Raw genomic sequence first — 27,298 nt, forward strand, 5'->3', positions numbered from 1 at the left:
GCCAGCACAAAAATCGAATTCTCAGGACTGAAGACGTTTTTCACCATTTAGCACGGAACTAGAAAGCGGACTCCACAAGAGGGAGCCAGAAAACGAACAATCTTTCACGAAGCAGGCTATGAAACTCTTAACAGAATAAAGTGATGGGGTGCTACAAGGTGTCCTTCACCAGCCAGGGCAGGTGGCTGAGCTGCTGCTCCCCTTCCACTACGAGGGCCGTTTGTTGTATGGCAGCATCAAGTCGTTCTTCAGGGCTTTGTAGAGGTTGACAAAGGATTCAGCCCAAGTGTCCTTCTGGTGCCCCTGGGACTGGGCAGCTCTGTAGGCCGTGTAGACCATGGTCAGCACTGTCCTCTCAAAGTCCTCCTTCTTGAGGACCCTCGGGTAGGAAGACAGCCTGCTGCTCAGCCTGCGGATCTCTGGGATGCTCTTGGGGATAATCTCGTTGCAGATGGTGTCAAACTCAGCAGCCTTCCTCAGGGAAGCCAGCTCCTCATCCTTGATGGAGATCCTCTGACCTTTGTCAATGTCAAGCTCAGCTAAAAGAAACTGGTACAAAATCAGAACACAGAAAGCTATTTATTTTCTCCAAGAGACTCTAGACAGAGTACATGTGAATTAACAACATGTCCTTGGGTCTTTAATTTTTGTCAAATGGAGACAGCTGCACTGTCTGGAGGTAGGGAAGACCAGAAAGTTGACATGTGCTCCCACCTTCCTGGTGAACTATCACACAGCCAGAGGTTTACTGCTGGGATGAATAAAAGCGACACAAAGCCAGACAATGGATAACCCAATTATGAGCAGTACCCCCAGTCTTGGTTAAGGTTTAAGGAACCATATACTGAACCTCATAAAGCAGGACCACATCTTCCAGCGAGTTCTGTAACACTGGGTTCAGGAAGGCAGCTGAGGATCTCTTGAATCTCTGAGAAGCTGGGAAAAGCACAGCTGGAAAACAGCAATGGGAAAAGAGAGGTTCCATAGGGTGCCAAACACTGACAAGAAGCAGCACTTTTCAACAGTAGAATCAAGTAAAAAAATGCCTCTTGCAAAATCTTACTGTACAGAACGGCCTTTGTAAATGAAATGTCTGGCAGGGATTGCTTTGGCCTTGACTGACCAAGGATGGAGGTTAGCTGGATCCAGAGGGTGCCTAACACAGGGTGCTTTGTTATCCAGGCCTGGGACTCTGAGTTGCACCATCAGAGGCGAATGGAATAATGATAATTGCAGCATTAACATTGTCTGAAATACAGGCCCTTTTCCTGGATCTGAAGGGGGAAATCAGTACTGATGCTCAACAAAAACTACTTTGTTTAGTCCATTCTTCTACTGTCATGCTTCTGAGTCTACATTTTTCCTGGTTTCAATTGCCTAAAAGTTGATCTCTCCTTATTTATTGGAGACAGATCCGCCAGAGAGTAACCAGCTCATCTGACCTGGGCATTTACGCTTGGAAGGAGTGACTCACCCACATGTCTGTGTCACTTCACTGAGCCTGTTACCAGCTTAGACAAGGCAGCTACATCCAGTGAGGTGAATCCCAGCTTAGTGTGGCTTTAATACTTCGCAGTGTAATAACTGGAAAAAAGCAGAGCCTGCTACCATCAGGTATCTCTTCAGCACTGTGAAGTGCACTGTACTGCCACAGGGAAATGAGACAGGAAACAGATGTACAGTCCCTGAACTCAGCACCCCAGTGAAGTACAGCATGTGTGGAATCAGTGACCTGGACAGTCCAGGGTATAGAAAACATCTGATGCTGCTTTAGAGAAGACCTAAATGCTTTGAGTTATTAACCGGGTTACAAACCATCCATGTACTGTTAAAAAGTCTAAATTACTTTCAGAGCAGAAGGGAAAAAAACTCTCTTTAATGTTTTATTTGTATATTACTATTTGTATATTATTTTGATTTTGATGTTTGTGTAATCATAATTTGAATTTGTTGGATTTTTTTCTAATATTCAGGAATAGGAAGGGTTTGTTGTTTTAACTTGTGCTTATGTGACTATTGGTACGCTTCCCATAAACTTCACTTCTCAACTTTAAATCTGTTTGCCAATAGATAAATTTGGAAACCAGTCTAAAAAAAAGGAAACAAATCCCCCAAATGTTGATAGGCATTATGATTCCCCTGTCAAAATTAAGGTTTTTTTAGAGTTACGAGTAACACGTAATGGACCATGCAGCTTACTTTGAATTTTTGGAAAGTTTCAACCCACCCTTCCTCTACCAGATTTTTTTCCCATGAAACATTTTTACTAAATCAATTTTGCCTGGTTTTGCCAAAGTTCTTGTGATGGATTTTGCACGCTGCCTGTAAAAAACCCTGAACATCATTTAAAGCTCTCTCTTCTAGGCATTAAAAAAAAAAAGCTGGAGCAACTGTAATTATTTTATGGAAAAGTTGTCCCAGCTCTCTGACTACATGGTTCATCAGAAAATTTGCCTCTTTGGGGTTACCCAAGCAGATCATATATATGCAGTTTCTTCAGACTCTGTACCCTAAATGCAGCCCTGCTTCCTGCACCATTGGCAACTGCTGACTTTGTTATAGTTTGGTTTGTTAATGATATTTAAATTCTAGTAAAGCAAGACGAGAGAAACCAGAGCCTCAGGACCTTTATTATCCTGCATATGGAAAATGAATCACGATAATGCTAGGTATGAAGCAGTTCATACTTGATGATACAAAGGGTATTTTGGCCTTAAATTAGCTAGGGAAAAAGTAAAATATTTTGTTGAATTGCAACAAACATACTGTAGTTAGATAGAGTAGTTAGGATGGGTTTCAGGCATAGCTGCTCCATCCCTGATATTTCCCTCTCTTGCTCAGAGCTTTGCTGAGGCACACTGGAGCTGCTCCATTTTTTACTCTTGACAATTCAAGGATGCAACTGAGTGCATGTGAAGCACTTGAAACTTCAAGCACTAATTGCTGAGTAATTAAAACTTTTATTACTGGGCAATTAAAACTCTAATTACTTAGCAGCTGGCAGAAATCCAGTCCATAATGATGACTATTCATTTTTATCCCTTTTAGCTTTCAGATGCCCTTTTGGTAAAAAACAGCCTCAGAGCATGGAGTACCTCTACATCTGCAGATGGTTTTACATCTCAAATATCCCCTGAGCCATGGGAAAAGTGTCTGTGGCATCTTGCTTCAGTGCTGTCATGCTTCTTGTCATCACACTGATTGCTTTTAAGCTTCAATGCAAGCAGAGATTCCCACCATGGAGCTGAGCTGTGAGCCACCAGTTTCAGCCCGTCACCACTCACCCAGAAAAGCCTCAGCAAAGGACTCTCACAAAAATGAACGCCATGCTATTGATTCAGTACTTGCTGAGTCACAAGTAACACCTCAGAAAGAAGAAAGGTTTGTTAGGAGATTCAAAGGGACAAGGGCTTGGGCTGCTCTGTGGTGAGAAGGGATTTTTATGCACATCAGAAGCACCACAGCCTCTGTAGCACTGGCTCCCTCATCTCATTATCTCGTTCCAAAAACATATTAAAGTTTGTTACAGTTCTTAGAGACTCTACTCAGAAAGTCTTTCAGAGCTCGTTTGTATTTGTCATGGTTATCTGATTTTCCTGATCTGCATTTAATTCAGTCCTTCCCTTTCTCTTCCTTCCTTCTCAGTAGTCAAATCCTTCCACCATCACTCCCTCCACAGTCCTTTCCATGAATTCGGGAGTTCCTCCAAGTCTGTATGAACACCACTCTGATTTTCATTGTACTGACTTAACACATGTGTCAGCTAAGTACAAAAGCTGAAATACAGAAAGATTTTCAGTCAGTTTCTGCACTTAATGATTGCAAATTCCACTTGAAGGTTTTTTGCTGACTTTTACTTCTTCCTGCATTTACTTCCATCTCTGACATGATTTGTCTGGGGACATCAAAGAACAGTAGAAGAATTTATAACCCATTACTAATTTCTTTCCCAAGGGACTTCTCTATAAAGCTCTCAAGCAACTGGAGATGCAGAGTTTATGTTGGTGCACGATTTTATGTTCATATTGCAGCCAATTCATTTCAATGGCCACGAACATCTGAGAAGCAGACATCCCCAATTAGTATTGACAGAGAAAGCTCAGCCAAGTGTTCTCTGAAGTCAGTGGAGAGTCTCCAATTGATTTATTGTTTTTATTTCTCTTACAAATGTGGTAAGACATCTCCAATGTAGATATGGGTGCTTCTGTCCTAAGGGCTGGTCAGTCATGTAACAAAAAACTTACAATTTGCAGAGACAAGTTAGGAAAAATAAGCTTTTCATTGTCCTTACTGAAAACATTTTCTATTATATATCTATGTATAACTGCTCATCCTCTTCCAAATCCCTTCTGCAGAGGGGCCTTGGGAGCTCTGCCTTGCTGCCTGCTCAGGGCTCAGGGCTGGATCAGAGAGAGAGTAGCATATCTGAGCACAGCCACCTCCTCCAGGCCCCCCTGCATGGCCTGGAGTGCATCACTGCCTCTGCCTGGGGGCTGCAGGCAGCCCACACCTCTCCTGCTAAGGCTGGTTAAAAGTGCCCTTCAAAACTGGCACAGAAATCTCCATTTTCTCCTTGCTGCAGGAGCCCATCCAGCCTCCTACTGCTCTGTTGACTCAATTCCACTCTCCTTCAAGACTACCCAGGCTCTTTAAAAAAAAAAAAAAAAAAGCAAGCCGTGTTTGCCAACTCATTGACCTGCTTCCAACCACTTAGCTAAAGCATCTTTATGGCTTAAACAAAACATCACATTTGAGGCTGACAATAGCCTCATTTTAAAGATGTTTTCATCTCTCTTAAGAGATTCTGCCAGAATCTTCTGCACTTCATTAGCTGTGTGGTAAATATTTGTGATCCTCTCCCAGGTTTTCCCTGCAGTTTGATTGGTGAGGGTACAGATGTTTAGTTTTGCTTTCCAGTCCATGCATCTGTTCATTATTTCCCAGTTGTTTCCTGTGCTGTGTTTGCTCAATAAGCACAGAGCATAGCTGCAGGAGTTCTCAGTTATTTGTGCATCATCAATGCCCTTTCCTTCTCCTGTGAAAAGGTGTGAAGCACAATTTGGGACCAGTGCTGACCATTGCTCCAAAGCAAGTACAGCTCCCCAGGGCTCTAGGGCATGAACGGTTTAATTGGGGTTAGGACTCAGAAGGAATTATTTGGATCTCCATCAGAGGCATGGGAAAGAGTTATCTCATTGCTTCAGAAGGACACCTTACATGAAGGGCAGGAGGAGCAGAGGAACAAGAAGGATTTGATTCTTCAAGATGGATTCAAGTTTTTGCCAAAGGAAAAACCTCAGCACTGCCCATAAAATGATTAAATAGGCAGATATATCAGCCATTATAATTAATGCCATGCAAAAAATGATGAGTGGTCCAGGCTGACTGAATCTATTTTGTTGCAGAGACTGCTGAGCAGTTCCTAAAAGCTGTTTTGGATTTTAGGGCAAATGCCTGAAATGCTCACAAGAGGATTCTTTACTGTGCAGGTGACTGCCCACTGGAGCAGATTGTCCAGAGGGGTTGTGGAACGCACTGGAGATATTTAAAATTGTCTGAACACAATCCCGTGCCATGTGCTCTGGGATGACCCTGCTTGAGCAGAGAGGTGGCACCAGGTGACCCACTGTGGTCCCTCCCAACCTGGCCCTGGATCTTTCTGGAATCATCTTTCTGGATGATTCTGTAACTGTGTGGGAAGCAAAGGTTTGAACCTTCCTTGCCCAGGATGTGCAGAAGAGAAGAGGACATGAGCGTCTAAGTTTGCATACACTTGAAAAAAGCTTTTGTTTCATGTTTCTCTTTGATAGTCTTATTTCTGAGGGCTTGCACACAGACCAGAAGTATTTTTTATACATAAAGAATTTTATTTCTGTCTAATGACACTTTGGTGGGACAACGCTGAGTTTCTTCATTGCTGGAGTGACAATTCACTATTCCCAGAAGTATCTTTTATACATAAAGAATTTTATTTCTGTCTAATGACACTTTGGTGGGTCCATGCTGAGTTTCTTCATTGCTGGAGTAACAATTCACTATTTGCTGCCTCAGGCTAACAGGGAAATACCCTTGAAAATACCTTGAAAACGGTACCTTTACCATTCTGCAGTGGTGTCAAAAGCTTCACTTACACCAGGGTGGGGGGATGTTAACCTGTGACAGGTGTGTCAGGCAGTGAAAGTGGTAATGTAAACCACAAAAAGGGCAAGATTATTAAAGGATTAATGTGTTTTATGCATTTTATTCCTTGTGCTGTGCTTGGCTCATCCCCAGAAGGATGCATCTTCACCATCTGCAAGGTGTTTGCCCTGTCCTGGGCCTGCAGCTGTTGCCAGGACAGAACATGAGCTTTGGCTACAATCCCTCACTTTTTCCTTTTCTGTATCAAAACTGCCATATTAGAAATCATTGAACACTGTCCCAGTGCAGGAGAAATAGACAGACTGGGGATTTGGAGGAAGAATAAGGGGAATAAAACAGGGGGAAACACATGCAAATTCCTAGAAAGACAAGGAAAAAAAAATGCTGCAATGCTACAGTTCAGCATCTGAAATTTGTGTCTGGATTTGCAGTTATTGACATAAGTAGCTTCTATGACAACAAGTGCAATGCAAGGACTTTTATCCAACTTTGATACATTTAAATCTCCATCATTGGGGGATTAAATCCCAATGCCCCTTAGGAGAACACGGCAGTGAGATGGAGAAAACATTTTAATTACAAAATAACATGAATTAGCACATGCTTAAAAGCAACTACCAAGATAATGTGCCTCTCTTTTGCCCTCAGTTCATATCCTTGCTGTCTTAGCTCCTAAGGCAAAACTTAATTCATAACTGTTGACTGAAAGTGAGAATAGACATTAGCATCATATTTAGTTATTAAGAAAAAAATTGTTAAAGGAAAAGCTTCGTCTTGAAAAGTTTTGTTAGTAAGGATGTAGGAAGTAGATCTCCCTACAAAAGTTGGCAAAAGGCAATACTGTTCTTAGGAAAAAAACAACTTTACAACACTTAAAATTAAAAGCATATTGTATTAATTCCATAGTGCAACATATTATCAGGTTTTTTTCAAAGTAAGTTAGAATTTACTAATTTGTCTCCTTCTAAAGAAACAAACACATTCTGAAAGGGTGTCTCAGTTGCATAAAACAGAACCCATTCCTACCTAAAACTTCTGCCCTTCATAAATGACCTGAGATGTGTGAGATTAGATTAATGTGCAACAGAATTCCCATAATAGCCTGCCTAGCTACTTGGCACAAGTAAGAAATGCAAAGGTGCATTAGAAAGACCAAAAAACCATTATGCTTGCAGAAATGGATATTGCTAGAGAAGAAAATGGTTTGCCTGAGCCTGTGTTTGTGAGAGCTGGAGGATATTTACATTCATGACTTAAGTGAAATGGTTTCAAAGATATCACGAGCACTAACCAACTAAAATGGTCTGAGAATTTATTCCCTCATATGGAATTTCCATTATGCAGCATTTTCACCTGTTCCCAGGCTGAAACAAAGAATGCTGTGTTATTTATTCTTCCCTTGGTGCGATAAGGAGGGGTGCCCACCTGGAATTATTTATGATCATAAGAAAACACTCCAGTCAGCCAGGAGAGGCCTTCAGTATGCTGGAGTAAAGTCACTGCAGAAGGTGAGAAGAGAAAAAATGCACCCAGAGAAACTGAAGGAAAGAAGAAGTGAAATATATTGTTTTCTTATCCTTCAGTTTGCTGCTATATTAGCACAAACTGGGAATAGACAATGGCAAAAACTGTGTAAGTGAAGGGCAGCAATAAAGGAAAGAAATATCAACCCTGCTTCACAGGTTTAACCCATAGGCAATAAATAATTGTGGTAACACAGTTAATTTTAGGCAGAGTCAGGAAACGGGCAAATACTTTATCTTCCTGTCTTCATTGCAGAGCCACCTCTCCTTCCCTGCCTGTGTTGCTCACAATGGTTCTGATCCAAGGGAAAGACACCAAGCAGTCTTAATTAAACCCATTTGAAATAGTTTCCTATTTCACATTTCCTAGTTTCCTACAAACGAACGGGCAAAGGGATAGAACGATGCTCCAATCTACTGCCATTTCTCCCAGGAGGCAGCACAGAAGGGAGTGAGTGAGGGAAGGAAGAAAGAAATGCAAGAAATGCAGCAGGGGGTTTGTGTTTGGTGCTGAGCTGTGGGGAAACACCCAAGGAGCAGAATGAAGCAGCTGCCTCTGCTGTTGAGCAATGGAGAGAGAGCAAAGGAAACCAGAGCTCTGCTTCATGGGAAAAGACAGAACTGCAGCAGCTCCAAGAGCTTCCTGCATGGTGCTATTGCTGCTCTGGAGGGAAAGCCCTTCAACACTGTTATAGATGGATAATGAGATGATTGGCTCTTGCAATTTAAAGATAACTATTGTGTGAATATTAAGAAAAGCTTTAGTGATGTACAGTTTTGTTATTGTAGTTTAGATGCCCTCTGTTCTCCCCACAGTTCCCTTTCCCCCCTGTACTGTTGCCATCAGACAGCCTGGGCTGTCTAGGACAGGTACAAAGAAGCTGCACAGGTGTCCCTGGCATGGGGCAGTGGGCAATGGAAAAGCTTGGTGCTTAGGGGGGCAGCATGGCAACACCTGACCTCCAATCCAGTTACAGAAAGCAGTTTCCACTGATAAATGGCAAAGAAGAGCTGGCTGACAGACTTTGGGAGGGGCCAGGGCTGGCTGAGCATCCATCTTGAAGAGGAACCAGCCATGTGGTATCCATGAGGGCAGGTCCCAGTGCTGCAGCTTTTTCCTTATGTAGTCCTTTGTTGTATTTTTGTCAAGGTTTAATAAACCTCTTTAAATTTTCAAAGTGCGCAGTTGTTTCTCACAATACCAAATCACTCTCACTGGTTCTCTGCCCTTTTTATATCAACATTGCAGAGCCCAAAGGGGTGAGCTCAAGCCTTGCACCACCTCCCAGGTGAGTATTTCCTCAGAGCTGAGTCACTGGGCATGCAGAAAAGGTATTCCCTCAGTAGTTAAGAATGGCTGGGTTTCCTTTGTGTCTTGGCAGGCAGAGGTGACAGCTTGGCGAGGGTTTTGCTGAGCCTGGCCTAATGGAGCTGTGGCTGCAAGGGGCAGCTCCTGCCTGGCCCTCCCTCCTTCCCTCGGCGCTGACACCGCTTTGCGTGGCCACACAGGCAGCTAAGCCAGGAATCTGCCTGGTTGTGCATGAAGGGAAAAAACAAACAAAAAAACCAGTGGTAGTTTTCAGCTGTCTCACTTCACAACACATCTGCTGCGCCAGCAGCGTTTCTACGTGTGAGAAACTCCCAGTGCAGTTGTGCAAGTCCTCAGATGACCTAAGGATGGAAGTCAGCCCTGGGAGGAAAAGCAGAAGCCCTTCCTCATGCCTTCACACCCTTGATCTAACCACCAGATAGATAAGATCCTTTCTGTTGTTGTTGATGGCCACTTCAACCTGCTGGAGGAGAGGGTTGGCTGCAGGACCATCAGCTGCCAAACACTTCTTCCCCTTCTATGCTTACACCCCACTGAGCTCTTAACAGAGGAAATTCAACTGGCAGAAAGAATATGTAAAAATTTTTCCCAGACTGGATGAAGAGAAAATAATCAAGGGTCCAGTTTGAACCACAGACCTAGCAGGGAGTAGTATGAATTTTTTTTTTCATGACCACATGACAGCTCAGAAATGCCAGGGACCCTGGAATTAGTCACTTAAGCCATCTTATGGTTTCAGTGTTAAATAAATTCAAGTGTCAGACAGTGGGTCTAGGAGCAGTCTCTCTATTATTATTTTATTCATGTATGAACTGCTCACCCACATGAAACAACAAGGTACTCCTCATCCTCACTAAGTATGAGTATCACAGCTCAGAACTGAGGAGAAATAAACATTAGATTGACCATATCTTCTCACTCCAATTGGAAACAGCCAGAAATGTCTTCCCTTTTTCTTCAGATTCCCATCGAAATTGAAATAAATGGTTAGGAAGTGAATACATAAATACCAGTTTTCCGCTTCCTCAGCTCTGGGATTTCACTTGCTCTTCAAAAGCAGGGAAACCCCAGCTGCCTTTCCAGCTGTTCACTGAGCTCCAAATGTCAGTGCACCTGCTGGGGTTTTCTTAATGACATGAATATGTGCTGGATGAGAGAGAGGATAAATCAGCCTTGCCCAGAAAACAAAAGGAATAGGGGTACTGGGTCCTTTTTGTAAAAAAATGTGTTATTTTTTGGAGGCAATGCTTTCACAAATCATTGTATGATTTCTAGTAGTGTCAATAAAGTCTGACAAAGGGACTCAAGACCTGAAGATGGATTTAGTTTTGTCTTGAACTGGACTGCTACAGCTGCTTTGTTACATAAGCATAGCATGAAGGATGGAAAGCTGGCCTGTATCCCTGCTGAGAGTCAGAGCAAACACATGTTTCTCCTGAAGAGGTGAGTGAGGATCAGCGTGGGAAGACATCTATTCTGTCAAGTACCCACCTGTGCGCATATCTGGGCCCCATTATGTTAATGTCTGCATCTCTGTGGAAATAATATTGAAATATTAGTGAAGCTCACATATAAAACTCCACTAAACCTGATCAGTGGCTTTCAATGTGTGCAGATGTGATGTTGGGCCAAGACAGTCTTTGTGATATTGCCATAAACATAGCATAGAAATGTAAAGGATGGATGTAAAACAGGTTGGGTTCATAGCTGCAGCCCCCATTTCACAAACACACATATGGGATTTCCATTTTACAAAGCTGACATTTTTCCAGTCTTCATTGTTACTCCAGACTCTCCTAAAACCTGTCTATTTCGAGATCTTTCAGGTTTCAAGATCTGCTGAAATAAAGCTGAGACTGACATACAACTGGATTCACCATAAAATACAGAAAGCCTTGCTAAAACTTGCAAATTATTAAAGGCTGCTGGACACTGGGTGAAATCCTCAGATGACCTGAGCTGGCACCACCAGCCCTGTGATGCTGCTCTGCTGGCAGCCAGGCCACAGAGAACTCTGTGCTGTGAGAGACATGCCTGGGTTCATAGAGGAGACAAAAATGGTAGAGTCAGGGTTACAGAAACCTTACAGCCAACAGAACAACCCAAATATCCTGTTTCCTGAGGAGAGAGACCTCAAAAAGGCACAAAATGCTGGCAGCTGTGCCTGAAGTTGATGGAAATTCAAAACCTTTTTCAGTCTCTGCCCCTACAGGTGCCATCTCCCAGTGGCTCCCTGCCAATTTGTTACACGTATTTGATGTATTTGATTCAGTGCTCCTCTTCCTCAATGTACACCCTCTTCTGGAGCCATCTGAGCTGAACTTGAAAAATAGATTTTGGCTTATGGGAAAACAATGTAAGTAAATGTTTAAGGAAAAAACGACCTCATCTTCTAAATTTAGGATGAATAAATTTAGAGAAAGGGAGGAAGGCCTGATTTCCACGAAACTCTTTAGCATGCTGCTGACTGGAACCAGCTGGGAGTCAGTTCCTTGGTTTAACTCCTCTGTGTGTGAAGACTGTGTGTGAAGGCATTGTTACTGTGGAGAAGCACTTTAATTAAGATGCTGTGATACTCATCATAAATCTCATCCTGTTGTTTTCCACATTTGGGCTTTCTCCTTGCTAGCTCAGAGACTCTGAAGCTTGCATAATGAAATGAGCTTGTTTAGCAAGGTTTTGCTGGTGTGGGTTACATCCTGCTAGGGAAAAATCTTCTGGTCCATCTGCTGTCTGTTGCTTTGGCCTACAGAATCACTCCTTGCCAAAGCTGGACTTCAGCATGCAATATGACAGATCTTCCTCAGCTTTTTAGTGATGGTGACCTCCCAGGTAAGCTTATAGACACCACCTGGTTATGAATATGTGATTGATACCCATCTTACATCATCTTCATATGATTTCCTTTTGTCAAATTAGAGTAATCATTGTCTGAGATGCTGGAACACAGAGGTCCTTTGTAGGGGTAGACTGACATTTAGTATGGCCACAAAATAAGGCAGGGACTACTTGTCTCCTTATTTATAATTCCAAATGCTAGTCCCATTAATCTTTAAGTTCTGCTTTGACCTCTGAGTGCCAAGGATTAAGGATGGATGAAGGAGAATGAAAACTAGCTTGTCGTGGCTGAGCTCCTTGGATTAGCAGCTGTTAACCACTGTGGTGGGTTACAGAGACAGGCTGCCATGAGCCACTGGTTTGTTGTGAAAGGAATGCTCAGAAGGTGATTTATAACTTTGCCTGAATAATACATGTGTTAATTTGTCAGCAAGAGCACCCAGAGGGAAATGCACTGGGCTCAGTAAGGCACAGTTTGCTCCCAGCTGGAGCTGCAGTGGGAAGGACTGGCACTCTTTTCCACCTCACTGGGCACACATCCAGGGGGTGATGAGCTCCAGCCTCAGGTCCAGCAGAGGATGTATCATATCATGGTTGGTAGCATGAATTCAACCAGGAGGGAAAAGCTCCTGAGGAAACATCACAAGAGGGTGCGAAAAGCCAGCTGGGCATGTGTTCCAGATTGCAAGGCAAGATGTATTCTATTACCATCTGTATGGCAGATTGTCTTTTGTCAAGTGGGCAGTTTGCCTTATCACTCCCTCTGAGTGACCACATTCACACCTCCCTCGGGAGGGGACATCTGCTGATAACAGACTATTGAATATCAGTGCATGACTGATAAGAACTATAACATCCCATTGTGAGATGTGAGCCCAGAGGGAGGAGCCAAGCATTGCTACCCGGATATAATCCAGAGGTTTTGAGACACCATCGTAGCTTCTCCACTGGATTTCCCAGAGAAACAGCAGCTGTCTCTTCTTCCACTGGATCTTCAGAGGAAGAATACACCCTTCTCTACAGGACCCCCTGCTCCAACAGAACCACACCTCACACTGCAGGAGGACTGCAGCCACATTTCCAATTGGACTGCTACCAACACCCTGACCCACGAGGTGTCAGGTTAGGTTCTGACTCTGTCAGTGTTGTTCTAGTGTACTGCATTGTTTATTTTATCTTTTTATTTTTCTTCCCAATTAAGGAACTGTTATTTCCTGCTCCCATATCTTTGCCTGAGAGCCCCTTAATTTGAAATTTATAGCAATTCGGAGGGGTGGGGAGGGTTTACATTCTCCATTTCAGGGGAGGCTCCTGACTTCCTTAGCAGACTCCTGTCTTTCCAAACCAAGACAGCACGACACACATTTCCATCTTTGACCATGAAAACAGAAAGGGAGTATTTAAGACATGTGACAAGTTGGTTACACTGCCGAATTTGTGCATGGAGAAACTGAGCTCTTTGCCTTGATGGTGATAGTTTACTTCAAGAGTCCCTCTGTGTTCCTTTGGAGGATCTGTGCACATGTTTTTCAGCTCTGGCATTCCCTTTGGCTGGAGCTCCCTGGCTGTGAGCAGCACACACAGGGAGTGGGGCTGACAGAACTGGGTGGTGATGGATTGATGGGCTATGGCACATGCAGTTAGTCATTCAGGGCTTGAAGGGCATCCAGAAATTCCCAGCAAGTGTCCAGCAGCCTGCTCCCAAAATACAGCTTCTGGCTAGGAAAGGAGCACCTTTCTAGGGAAATACAATTTGTTATGATATCCCTAACACTTAGGTATTTACCAGGCACATTCTTCAAAACCAGACTTCATCAGCTGAAGCCCACACAGCACTTCCCTGCTGTGAACATGGAAAATGCAGCACCATGGCAACTCTACTGCCCAGCCTGTGTGACTGCCCCATCTCTCTCAGTCCCTCTGCTAAACATCTCCATCCTGCTCTCTGCCTTCCTGCAGGATTCCTCCATCCCTACAATGCAGCAGCGCCCAGGCCTCAGCCAAGTGGCTGCTGGCTTCCCTCAGAACAGCAGGACGGTTTTAGGGAGAGATCAGATGCTGTGATGCCCATTCATTTCGCCCTGGCTTTTTCCCAGATGTTCTGTGTGTTAACAGGGCCACATCATCATCATCATCATCATCATCATCATCATCATCATCATCATCATCATCATCATCATCATCATCCTCTCCTGCTGGAGAGCCCAACAGGGCAGGCACATAGTGTCCCCTGCCACTGGGGCCTAACTGGGGTAGTAGATGTGATTTTTGCTGATTGCATCTGATTCCTGCCATGGGATAGCCCCGTGTGGAAAAATCTTTGGATACTTTACTATCCTCATTCCTTTGTGAGGTCCCAACTGAGCTTTATGTTTTCTAAGTACAAGTCAAGGTAGGGCAGCCCCTTTGAGTTCTGTTTATTAAAAGCCTGGCAGTAGGAAGCAGCAGAACAAGTAGTGTATACATTTTTTATCATTAGACTATTACCTTCCAAAACTTTCTGCCAAATTGGCATGGTAATCTAGGAAAACAGAAGTTGCTGCAACTATGAAAAATAGATGGTTTCACTCAACACATGCTGTACTATATTAGGAGGTCCACAAATAGTGTTTAACTGGAAATGGAGTTTGTTCAGTGCCAAGCCATGAATAATTACATAAATAAAAAATGAAGTATGTTTAAATGTCTTTTATTTTAAAAGAGGGCTTTAAACACAAGCACTTCTCTGAGACATAAAATCTGTGCTTAATAAATAAATTCAATAAACACTTTGTGTTTCTTCAGAGCCAAGCATAAACAAAAAAGTAATGTCAATGCTGTGAGCATTATGAAAACCAGGGAGGAAACTGAGGGCTTTCAAAACTTGATCCATCCCTCCAGGGACTGATAGGGAGCTACAAGGACTTGTGCAGTTGTGCTGCTGTTTCTTATGACTGATGGTAATGGGAAATGCTGTAAAACTGCAAGATTCCTGCAGCTTCTGTGGAATAAAACCAGGCTGTTTCTTGTGCAGTGGCAAGAGTCTTTTTGCCTACATAGTATAGAAGATTAAAGGGAGGGGTTAGAAAAAGTGAAGAAATCCTGCCACACTGATGATTCAGTAGCAGTAACTTTAATTTTTATACTGTGACTAGAGGTCAATTGCCCAGACTGGAAGCTCTCAGTATCCTGTAGGATGAGAGCCTGTTGGGGACTAGAAGTAAACTTGAGTCCTGCTTACACCAGAAAAAGGCAGAGCTCCAAAGGAAAGCAACCATTCCAAGAGCCTGAGAGGCAGATGGGCAAGATGGAGACCAGCTGTGACAGATGGGCATCTGCTGAAGTGTGGGTTCAAGTGAGGATGCATACCGTGCTGACAAAGGAGACAATGCTACCCTAATCTTGATGTGGTGCACTTTATTATTTCCCATCCATATTTATACGATTTCTCTCTCTTTGCACCTTTCCTTTATCTTCATTTTTCCTCTCCACCATTTTCATTTTTACCGCCACCCTTTTCTTTCTCAGCAAATCTGTTCTTTGCCTTTATCTCTGTCTCCCTCTTTGTGGCTCAAACAATCCCTGCCAGATTGGAAAGCCTCTGCTCTTCCCAAGACAGAGAGGAGATCATAAGCATCAGGGTCAATTTTGTGGCACACCATCACCTGCCAAATAGATGGAGATGATTAAATCCCAATGTTCTAGCCTGCAGCAGATATCCACATCCAGTCCTTGCTCTCTTTACCATTGGGCAGAACCTATCTGAAGTGTTTTGCTTCCCCTGTGCCCTGCCAGGGGGTGAAGGGCCAGGCAGGTGTCACAGAAGCCCCTGTGAGTTTGGGTCACCAATGTGAGACTGAAGCATTGTCCTTCCACTGTCCCATTTCCTCCCAAATAACCTCTGAGCACTCAACAACATATTTTCCCCTTTCTCAGCATCTTTTTTTCAGCTACCCACCTGGCTCCTCCTGAGCAGAGGGAGACTCAGTGGTTTGGAGCCTGGCTCCTGGCTGCTGACCTGCTTCCCTGTGGCCAGGGAGGAATTTCCAGAGGACCAATGGTATGCAGGCTGCTCTCAGGGGAACTGGGGGGCTGCCAAACCTAACCAGCAAACTGGGCCAGGAAAGGCCTCACATATGCTTCCACCAGAGGAAAGGAACGTTTGTGGAAACTGGGAGTAGTGGAGTTTTTTAACTCTGCTTCTCTCCTCCTCCCACTCTCAGCCTCCAGCCTGGCTCTGAGCCTGTGCTGTAACAAGCCCTGGGACAGGAGAGAAGGGCAGACAGGTTATTGCTGCAGCCTGGAGCACCTCAGGGAGGGTGAACTGGCTGAGGCTGGGCATGGGAACACCACAGCCTGTGCTGCAGATTTGGGCTGGTTTAATGTATCTGGGTGAGCAAGCTTGCTGTAGGGGATATATCATAAAGCTGCCATTGCTACTCCCATATTAAACAGGATTTGGGTATAATGAGAGACAGACATGACAAGGACACACAGGATCCCTGTACTGACTTTCTTCCCTTCCAGTTAGAGGGAAAACCCCAGAGACAACAGTCCCCTTGGGTTTTGGCTTGTGTTAAATAACACAGTGTCACTTGCAGCTTATTCTCAAGCTGCCTTTTTTTCTTTTTTTTTCCCCTTTTAACGATGCTTTGTGGCATTCACATTCTCTGAAAAATTCCTTCGCCTGGGATTTTTCTCCTGGGAAGCTGAGAAGCCTCAGAGAAAAAGGAAAACAGTAATTATCTCATTTGCTTCTCCTCTGTTTTGCTCATATAGCGTGTGTTTGGAGATTGTTTACCAACAGGTGATTGTTTCATCGGATTGTGGTGTGAGTTGTTTTCACTCATTGGCCAATCAGGGCCAAGTTGTCTCAGGACTCTGGAGAGAGTCACGAGTTTTCATTATTATCTTTTTAGCATTGTGTAAGTATCCTTTCTATATACTTTAGTATAGTTTAATATAGTATTCTTTAATATAATATAGTACTATAAAGTAATAAATTAGCCTTCTGAGAACATGGAGTCAGATTCATCATTCCTTCCTTCATCGTAGCACCCTGCAAATACAATAATGCTTTGATACATTTCCCCCTCTGCTTCCCAGCATCTGCTCTCTGTACAGCTGACCCTGCATCACCTTCACCCATGCCAGTGCCATTTTGCTGAAAAACCCTTTAAATAACAAATACCTGCTTTGGGCTGGAAGATTTTTAAAAAGCAAGGAAACAAAATTTCAGATAATGAATTGTGGCCTCACTTATAAGAGCAGAAAAACTTCTGTTGACTTTTGTCATGCTGGTTTGCACACTGAAGTGCTTTTAAAGCTAACACAAGGCCAGGTTTGTGGCATTCAAACCAAGACACTCCCACAGCTCCCTGTTTTGCTGCAGCCAGGTCCATGTACCCAGCTGGCTTCTCTGCATCCTGGATGGACTCAGCTCCCCTCAGCAGAGCCCTGTGCCCGTGGGCAATCACCAGTTCCTCCTCCTGGGCTTGCCCTGTGGGTCCTGCCCTGCCTTGAACCCAGGCACAGGCACTGCTGCAGAGTTAATTGCTGCCCCACTCGGTTCTTTAGCTCAGCAATTTACATCTTGCCTGTCACCAGCTGAATGATCAGAGCCTCTGCAGCCTGATGATGTTCATTAAGGCCTGCTGGCTTCCCTTTCAATTAGATTGTACCATTCAGTGCTTCTGACAGGATTCCTTTCTGCCTGAGAAGTCATTACACTCCTGCTGGATTTGGCATGATCTACCCCAGGAAAACAAGAAAAAGCACTTTATGCTTCAGAAACAGAATTAAAAAATAAAATAACCACAGCTATTAACAATACACAGGACTAAACACACACACAGCCATCCTGAAGAGATTTGGGACAAGGCATTTAATGACTCTGTGCCTCACAACAAAAAAGGATGCTAATATTTCCTCTCCTTAATTACACTGAAAGTTCTCTGGAGAAGGACAGATTCTTTTTTATTCTGTGTGTTTGCATAATGCCAGGTGTAGGAGTGTGGTTTTTGTTGATGGAGTGACAAAACTATTCTTTGTCCTCTTAAAAGGAAAGAAGCCTAAAAGTTTCTTTCCTCGATTAAGTGAAGACACTTTATAAGACTCAGAAAACTTCACCTCAAACTTTAGGATAGCTAATTAGACAAAAGCCAAAAAGTCTCACCTAGGCAATTTAATAGAAAAAGAAGTGAACAAAGAAACTAATTGCTTTTGTAAAGTGTTTTACCAAAAACAAAAACCTCTTACACCTAACTCAGTTTTTCTGTTTGTTATTTTGCCTTTTTTTAAACCTTTTTGTTTCCAACACTGCAACAGATGCCACCCTGCTAATTTTTACGCCTCCAAAAGCAGCTAAGCTGTCTTAGGTGTGTTATAGGCCTCCAAAAGCTTATTAAGCTCAAAGAAGTTACTATAACAGCCAGGTACATTGAGGTGTGTGAGCCCAGCAGTTGAGGTAACCAAGATGGGACTCACAGTGTTTTACAGTCTTTGCATGAGCTGTTTCATTCATCACAGAGCTGCCTCAGCTCTGGAAGAGAACACTGCCTGGCCCACAGGCACTAAGAGCAGTGAGATGGTTGCTAGGGGAGAGGTGAAGGGAGAAATTTCCAGGTGAAAGTGGAAGCAGGGGCTTAAAGGCCAGGAGGTGCTTCCCAGTTGGGCTTTGCTGGGGCAGGAGGCTCTTTGTACAAACTGATCCAGATCCCAGGACAGCTCCACCCCTGGAACTGGGGCAAATGGATGTGACACTACAGCATGCAGGAATTCTGAGAAAGATGACCAAAGCGGCAACAAATGTATGATTTAGCAGCCCTCAGCCCTGGGATGGAACTGGGATCACCAGGAGGATTCTACAGGTGCCACTCTCAGCAAATTGATCTCATTTGGTCTAGGATATATCAAAGAGAAAACAACTTCACTTCTTGTGTCTTCCTCTTGTTGTTTACTCAGGTTTCCTCAAAATTGTCTAGTTCCTGTCTCTTTTTAACTTTTACTGTGTGAGCAGTAAGCTTTAGCCATTTTTTGGCTGCTTCCCGTGGTGAATAAAGTCTCAGAATCACTTAGATCCTTCCTTCCTAACAGCATGACTGCTTTTAAAGAGTACAAAATCCATCTGTGATCTAAACTAAAATGTGAAAACTTCCATAATCTATCTTCCCTCTGATCTCATTAGAGTTTAGCATCTTTCCCCTAGAAGAGCTTGGAAACTTTAATTTTTTTTTAAGCATCCTTTACATGTCTCTCAAGTTCAGTTATCCACTGTGAATTCTTATTCAGGGATCATCCTCCATGCAGGTTAAATTAATTAAGTCTGGCCCTAAAGGAGCATTTGGGGAATCAGGACACATTAAAATGGATTTTGATTACAGTTACAGCCCTGCCTAACCGGATAATTATCCTGCCATGGTTAAAATCCATTCAGAGACTGTGACAGTCCAGCTACCTTTGCAACACCAAGCACCTTTACTAATAACTAGTGAAAAAAAATTAAAAACTAGTAAAAAATAGTAAAAACTAAAAAACTAAAAACTAGTAAAATCCCTCTCCAGACCTTCTTTAGGAGATGCCTTCATCTCCTCACAGAAAGAGATGCAGTATTTGGTGCAGAAATACCTTGCATCAGGGGACTCCAGCCCACAAACATGCATTCCCAGGAACTGCTCAGACTCATGGAACAGCCTCTGGGTAGGTGGGAAAAACCCCTGCAGGAGATCAATCACCTTTTGCAGCTCCAGTGAGGTTGCTGGAATGGACCCAACAAGCAGGGGCGTTGGGGCAATTGAGGCAGTTTTCCAAGTGATAGCATGACAGCCAGAGGAAAGGGAAATACTGCATTTTCCTCATAAGAAGTAATGTTCTTTTCACAGCCAGGCTTAGACAGAATTGGTGCAGTTCCTTAGCATTTCGTCTCTTGCGTTTGCACTGCACATTTTAAGATTTGGATAACAAAGTCTTTATAGAAATTTATAGAAATTAAAAGAAGTTGGAGAGACGTTACAATTTAAAAATTTCTGGTAGCTGGACCAGCTGATGTAACTTTTTTTAAGCCTGGACCACATCTCTGGAGACCTTGTCACATAATCCAATAACACTGACCACAACTTGGTTTACTGAAGGACCACTGGGTACCTCAATGTGTATGTGTTTGACCATTTTTGTTGCAATTACAAGCTGTGTTCAGGCCACATTCCTTTTGCTGATGCTCTCCAAGCCAAAAAAGTCACCCAAGAGTTACTGTCAGTGGTGGAATCCCAGAAATTGCTCAAGCAGGGAGAGCCTGGCTGTAGGGAAGCAATATGAAATGCAGCAGGGAAGAGAGGGAAATAGGATGAAAAAGAGTGGGGATAAAGAGCATGCTCTAATTTCTGAGGCACTCAATCTTTGCACACACAGCAGAGATCACCAGCAACTAAATGACCACAGAGATTAGAACATATCAAACAGTGCTTCCTTACAAAAGTACTGGCTGGCTTTCTAGCAACTGTGGCATTCTCATCTTCTGAAAAATCCCTTCACCCAGGATTTTCTCCTGGGAAGCTGAGAAGCCTCAGAGAAACAGGAAAATAATAATTATCTCAGTTGCTTCTCCTGTGTTTTGCTCGTGTGGAATGTGTTTGGAGATTGTTTATCCAACAGGTGATTGTTCCATTGGATTCTAGTGTGAGTTGTTTTCACTCATTGGCCAATCAGGGCCAAGCTGTGTTGGGACTCTGGAGAGAGTCATGAGTTTTCATTATTATCTTTTTAGCCTTCTGTAAGTATCCTTTCTGTATTCTTTAGTATAGTTTAGTTTAGTATTCTTTAATATAATATAGTACCATAAAGTAATAAATTAGCCTTCTGAGAACATGGAGTCAGATTCATCATTCCTTCCTTCGTCTGGGGGGAACACAAAACACAATAAGCAACAGCCAGTCTCTCTTCTACACAGTCTCTCTTTCTCCTCTACACAGTCTCCCCTCTCCTGGTCCTGGAGAGCTGCCAGCCTGCTCAGGCTAAGCCCACAAGCAGAAGTACCAGGCCAAAGGTGCTCAGGCAGCAGCTGCTCCTCCAAACCCACAAACTGAGCTCCTACCACACCAGAGCAAATACTGAGAGTCTGCAATGTTGTGGGGAAATTAAAGAGGATGGACCTTCTGCTCTTTCAAGCAATTCCTTCTGCAGAAAAAACTTTAAGGAGAGCAGACTGTTCCCCTGGTGCTCTCAAACAGCCACTTCACTTTCACCCGCCACTAGAGACTGGGTAGAAAATAATGGACATGGACCAGAGAGATCTGATGGGACTGTAGTGATGCTTTTGAGGTCTGGAAGAACACCACGTGAGCTCCCCAAAAGCATGAGATCTCTGCAGTGCCGATATATCCTTTTGACACTGATGGGTGAAAAGCATTCTACCTTCTTATTTTGTGTCTTTTAACATTTCCTTTTCCAGCCTCCACTGAGGGGTGAACTCACCCTTGCAGCTGCTCCTGCACTGTCCAAAAGCCACAGCCATAGGAAATCTGCATCTTCCCACCCTGAGTAAACACACAGCAAGGATGCTATTGTTTGTGTGTCCCATTTATTAGAATCAGGCAGCCTTTACAGCAAATAAACTCCTACCAGCTGAGATGTGCTAGTAAGGATTGCCTTAGGGTTTCTCCTCAGGGAACAGGCAACTTTTATAATGCTCATAAGGCTGGCTTCTGCTCTCCAGTGGATTGGTACCTCTCAAAGTTTGATGGAAGCAACAAGCAGGCAGTGACACTGGTTGCCATGGCTGCATGGAAAGGGCTTTTTTGCTTTTTTTTGTTGTTAAAACCCAGGATTTGTTCCTTGGTTTCTTCAGAAGCAACATCTCTTAAGATCTTGAATTCTTATTTGGAACTTGAAGAATTTATATAACCTCACCTCTGCCATTGCATAGGGAATAATACTTGGTCAGTAGAGACTTTTAATTACCTTTTTTCTTTACCTTTTTTCCCTAGACAGGAGGTTCACAAAATCTGAGAGGGTACTTCCATGCAGCTAAGCCTACAAAAGGATTAAGGAAACTTGAGGTGATGACAAGAAAATGATTTCATCATCATTCAGGATCTTTTCTTTGTTATTTTAAACACACCCATCCTAGGGAGTAAGTTTTGCCTGTGACTTCTGGACCTGTGTCCACAGCTCAATCAAGGCATGCGGAGAAGTGTGTGTGAGATTTTTAATGCAAAAGGCTGAGGCAATTTAAAAAGAAAAAGGAATGAATAAAGCCCTCTGTTTTCCTGCCAGAAATGGTTTTTTTTTCTTTTTTTCCCCACTCATTGATACTTCCAAGCAAGGGGAAAAAGGAGTTGGGAGTTCCCAGTCAGCACAAGTGTGTTCATTTTTTCTCATGTCTGAGTTCTTCTTGAGCCAAAGCTTGAATGATTGGTTACAAGGGCTGGGGATCCCAGGCTGCCCCAGTGCTTCCCATGGAAAAATGGTCAAAGCCAGACATTGTTGTATTCAATACTGACTGCTCATTTCTTCTGCAAACAACAACTGCTGGCGATTAAAGCAAGACCTTTGCCCTACTGTTTGTAAACAATCTGAATGACAAGTCAACATGGAGATGACACACAGATCTGTCTTTCATTTCCCTCACACCAGATGCTGGTCTATCTTTGCCTTTTCACTGCAAAACTCAAATCAGGACTTGGATAAGGCTTAAATGACTGAAGTTTAACCTAAACAAGACTCACTTGTCATTTGTGGAGGGAGGGAAGAGCTCTGAGTGTGCAGCAGAATGTGTCATTGCTCAGTAATCAAATTTTATCCTAGGTTTCTAAGCAATTAAAAAATTAAGAGAGTGCTTAGACCCTCTCAAAGTACTGCAGATTTGGTTGGGTTGACGCACAGTTCAAGGGAGTAGAGGTTCACTCAAGTAGTTATTGCTGAAGGAGTCGTGCCTCTAAAACATCTTTAGAGCAGAATAGTCCCAGTAGATATGGAAAAGAAATCTGGTTTCCTCCTCAGAAAATGCCTGCACACACTATTTGTGACAACTGAACTCCTTATCACAACAGGGAATGAATCTTCTCTTCCCTCTGATGCCTCCAAAAATAAGTGCTAGAACTTCCAGCTTGAAAAAAAATCTGCTTTCCCAAAAGGCACAATAGAGTTCTGATGTTTTTCTTTAAATATTCACGGTGATTAAAATTGAACTTTAATAGTTGCATGAATTTCTTTCAGGGTTGTGATGTTGTTTAATTAAAATGAGTGTGTTAGCAAAAGTGAAGGACATCCTTAAACTGAATTGTGATTATTACATGAAATTGAACTCATTTTTCTTAATTTTTTTTCCATTTCTTAGGTAATGTGACATCATTCTTCCAAAGGGTGGGGCTGTAGTTTTTTTTTTTATTAATATATACAGATCTAGTTCTGATTTTCTCACATTTTTGTGTCACCCCTGGAACAACAAATTTTTACCTACAAAATTACAGGATCTTATGACAAATATTGGTGCTATTTCCAGTCTTATACCAGAAGAGAAAAGTAAGGTACATGCAGGTACAATGACTCATGCAATATCAGCCAAGATTCTGATGAAAAAAGTTGTAGAAAGAACCTGCCATGGTGAGCCCCAGGTCAAAGCCCTGCCGGTGAGCTTCCACCAACAGGGATTTTTGAAAGGAATAATTAAGCATTGTAAGGAAAAAATAAGCAGCCTGAGTTGGATTGCTTAGCTCTTCATTAATTCCCTCAACCATTCCCTCTCCTACAAAATCAAAACCAAACCCAAATGTCAGACTGGGCTGGCACCAACTATAATGAGGAGACTGGAATAGGGAGGGAGGCACTTAAATGCTCTTTTTTTTTTTTTTTTTTTTTTTAGCAGACTCTGGTTCCTTTAAATGTCTGTGAATCTCAATATCAGAACCAAAGAAATCTTTTGGGAGGTGTTTCCTTTCTCCACTTCCAGCAGCTCCTGAACCTGTGCCAAATACCAGAGTAGAGAATAAAACCAAAAAAGGGAAAGGACATCATCACTAGCTTTGAAGCGAGCGTCTCCTGTGCCATCCAGCAGTCCCCAAACATTCCATATGCTGCTGCCACACTTTAAAAAAATTACAAATATGTCACGACTGTGTATTGTCACATTGGCAGCTGAAGCCTGATAAGACACCAGGTCACTTCCTCTGTGTCACCTGTGCTCCCCTGCCAGGGTAGGGTAGCAGCATTCCCAGGAACCTTGCACAATCCAGGCATTCTTTGCTCTACTATTGCCAGGTATCTTCCTGCTAGAGTAGATTATTCCACCTGTGACTGCACAGGCTTTTACTTTAAGGTTTCATAAGCTGTATTTTTTTTTTTTTGTTAATGCAGGAGAAAAATCAGAAAGAAGAAGGGAAAAAGTGCAAGAATGTAATTCTGGTTCTTGGGCTATTTTATATATTTTTTTTATAATAGAATACATATATAATTTTACCTTTTTGCACTTATTCATGTTTATTTTTTATTTATCTATATATTTTTAGCTGACCTGTTTAACGGAGAAAAATATTCCAGAGTTGGAGGGAAAAAATTATAATTGTGTATATATATATATATAAAATATATATATATATATATATATATATATATACACATATTTATAATGCAACATAATTTGAGACCAAATCTACAACTCAAATTTTTCTCTTAAATAGTTTTTCAGGTTGAAATCTTACCTCTGCTCCATCTGTGGGTCACAGTGGCATAAGCACTGCAATAGAACAGCAGCAGCACCAGAGTCTTCCAAAGCATCCTTCTCTTTAAAATACGTATGTCTAGCTGTACAGTAGCTTTTTTTATTTTCCCAGCTCCTTTCTTTTCAGGAATAAATGATGGCTTTTCCTCTCCCCCTCCCCCTTTGCAGAAGAACCTGCCTGTTCTTCTGAGTAGAGCTGAAGTCAGCGCACAGCTCCTCTCCCAAACCAAGTCTCCTCGGGATCAGGAAACTTACTTTCACAGACAGACTTTGTTTTTATCCACATCTGGAATGACTCATAGTGCATGTGAGTTTGCTGGCAGCTGGGTGAATAAATATCATTACATTTTTGTAGTTGAGTTTCATTTGTTATATGGGCCAGTTGGAATTTATTTTCGTCCAATAAACAGCCACAAGAAACTTCGTTAAAAGAGACACTGGAATTGCAGCTACTCCTCTGTAACACAGGGGGCTACACACTAACTAACCCCTGTCCAAGGCCAATCCCTCCCCTGGAATGATGGACAGCTGCCCTCAGACACTGCAGTCAGGGAGTGGGGCATGTGCTCTGCAAGAACATTTTGCTACTGTGATTCATATAATCACTCCTTTATTAAGAACATACCATGCTGCCTTTAGATTTCAGTTCTAGGCAAGACAGCTCCTGGCATTTTCCTCCATTTGGCCACTATGGATGACAGGAAGGTCCAAATCTTTAACTGGCTCTCCTCAATGGAACTTTGAGGAACACTGAACAACCCTAAGGACAGGCTACATTAGCCAGGCTGAATGCCTCCACATTCAGCTGAGAAAAATAAAGGCTGAAGCTGAGAAAAATAAAAGGCTACTGATAGACATCTCCTGGCTGATGCTGGTGCCAAGGAACACAACCCTGGGAGGGTCTATCCCAGGCTGACTCAGCATGGAGGAAGCTGCAGGTATCTACTGTGCATTTTGGGAATACAGCACCAAAATAACAGCAGGCTGATGTGTGTTGGAACAAACTGAAGAAAAATAGGAATACAAGGAGTATTTACAAAACCAAGGGGTAGGGGATACTCCATTTGGTAGCTAGGACTGATGAGTCTAATTCTCTTTTTTTTATGAGTGAGAGTAAGCCAGTAACAAATCCACAGACATCCATAAAGTTACATTGCTGTAAAACTGGCACATAAGGAAGGAGACTGCAGCTCAGAAGGTATAAATAGAAGGATTAAGGAAAAGGATCAAGAGCTGGAATGACAAAGGGCACGGTGGCTCAGGATTAATGTGCACTGGCAGGAAGGCATGGAGAAAACCTGTTAAACTCCTGTGTGCCTGATGCCAACATCTGGCCTTAGCCTCAGTCCCCTCATTCCTCCCTGTCCCAGCTGAAACACCAACTGTAAAGGAAGGAGGAGGGTCAAATGAGGTTGTCTTGCTCAAGGCAATTCCACTTCTTTTCCTACATGCACAGATTTTCCTATGCTCAGACTGCCCCAGGTTACTCCCACATGAACAGCACATGAATGCAAGACAGTATTTTACATGCCAAGGAGATGACAAAAGGTGCAATTCAAGTGGAGGGTGGCTCAGCAGCTCTCTCTATATACACTCCTGTTACCATAGCATATGAGGGGTGGGTCTGAATGCAGGGTTAAATTTAGGTGTGGGCTCACTCCTGTGTCTGTCCAGAAATTACAGAGCTGGAGGAAACTGAGCTCTGTCTTCCCTAGAGAAGGGGAGAGAGAAAGAGAGAGGATTATTTGTACTTTGTTCAGGTCTCTTAGGATAGGATGAGTTGTTCTTAAAGGAGGTACATTCAGTCATCAGCTTGCCCAATTCTGAGGTGATGTGTATCAAGAATGATGATGTCACAGACATCTTTTATGAAAAATCCTTTCCTTAGGATTTTTCCTCCTGAGAAGCTGAGAGGCCTCAGGAACAAAATGTAAACAATGATTATCTGCTGCTGTGGAATGCAACAGGTGGATCTGTGATTGGTCTCATGTGGTTGTTTCTAATTAATGGCCAATCACAGGCAAGCTGTCTCAGACTCTGTCTGAGACAGAAGCTTTTGTTATCATTCTTCCTTTTCTATTCTTAGCTAGCCTTCTGATGAAATCCTTTCTTCTATTCTATTATTGTAGTTTTAATGTAATATATATCATAAAATAATAAATCAAGCCTTCTGAAACATGGAGTCAGATCCTCGTTCTCTTCCCTCATCCTAAGACCCCTGTGAACACTGTCACAGGATGATCTTAATGTCAACTGGGTCTGGGAACAAAGTGTTTTAAAGTCAGGTAACCAAGGGAGAAGCATTACTTGGGAGGCACATTGCAGGCTTGAGAAAAGGAAGAAAATTATGAGACAACCTAAAATCCTGTGCGGTGACAAAGGAACATCTTTACAGCGTTATTTGGAGTGTGGATGGAAACTTCTGAGGTGCTGTATCATGTAATTTCTTACATTTAAGGTAATAACAGCTGCTAAGAGAGGATTAAGGAGGTCAGACAGGCTGTATCCCCTCTAAACCAGAATCAGAGCCATGTTCTAGAGAGAGCCCTTTGGAATGGCTCTCTCTTCTGGCTGGCAGCAATGGGACACTTCCTCTGTTTTTTAATTGTCACTGATTTATGTATGCAGCCTAGAAAGGTGAGGAGAAGAGTCCTAGGAATTTCCTTGCCTGATTTCCCCCCTACTTCCAGCCTCTGGAGCAAGGATCCTGGGAGCATTGGAGGAGTTGCAGCTGAGACCAAAGAGGTGTGTGGTAAGACAGGCATACAGATCAAA

General features: G+C 42.9%; 1 protein-coding gene across 1 annotated transcript; it reads right to left on the reverse strand.

Moving 5' to 3' along the window:
• FAM180A (family with sequence similarity 180 member A) lies at nt 1-24,579 on the reverse strand. The gene is made up of 3 exons (XM_030960795.1): nt 24,504-24,579; nt 851-951; nt 1-549 (listed from the first exon to the last, which is right to left on the reverse strand). The coding sequence occupies exons 1-3, from the start codon at nt 24,577-24,579 to the stop codon at nt 208-210; spliced, it is 519 nt and encodes a 172-aa protein (XP_030816655.1). The 3' UTR covers nt 1-207.
• Between the last annotated feature and the right edge of the window lie 2,719 nt (nt 24,580-27,298).

Source organism: Camarhynchus parvulus, chromosome 1A (assembly GCF_901933205.1).
Source record: "Camarhynchus parvulus chromosome 1A, STF_HiC, whole genome shotgun sequence".
Lineage (NCBI taxonomy): Eukaryota > Metazoa > Chordata > Aves > Passeriformes > Thraupidae > Camarhynchus > Camarhynchus parvulus.

Excerpts from the sequence above, each read along its gene's own strand:
- FAM180A (XM_030960795.1), bottom strand. The coding sequence starts at position 24,579 with ATGCTTTGGAAGACTCTGGTGCTGCTGCTGTTCTATTGCAGTGCTTAT. Across the intron at positions 952-24,503 it reads GACCCACAGATGGAGCAGAG|CTGTGCTTTTCCCAGCTTCT; the intron begins GTAAGATTTCAA and ends GCTGTTTTCCAG. Across the intron at positions 550-850 it reads ATGTGGTCCTGCTTTATGAG|TTTCTTTTAGCTGAGCTTGA; the intron begins GTTCAGTATATG and ends ATTTTGTACCAG.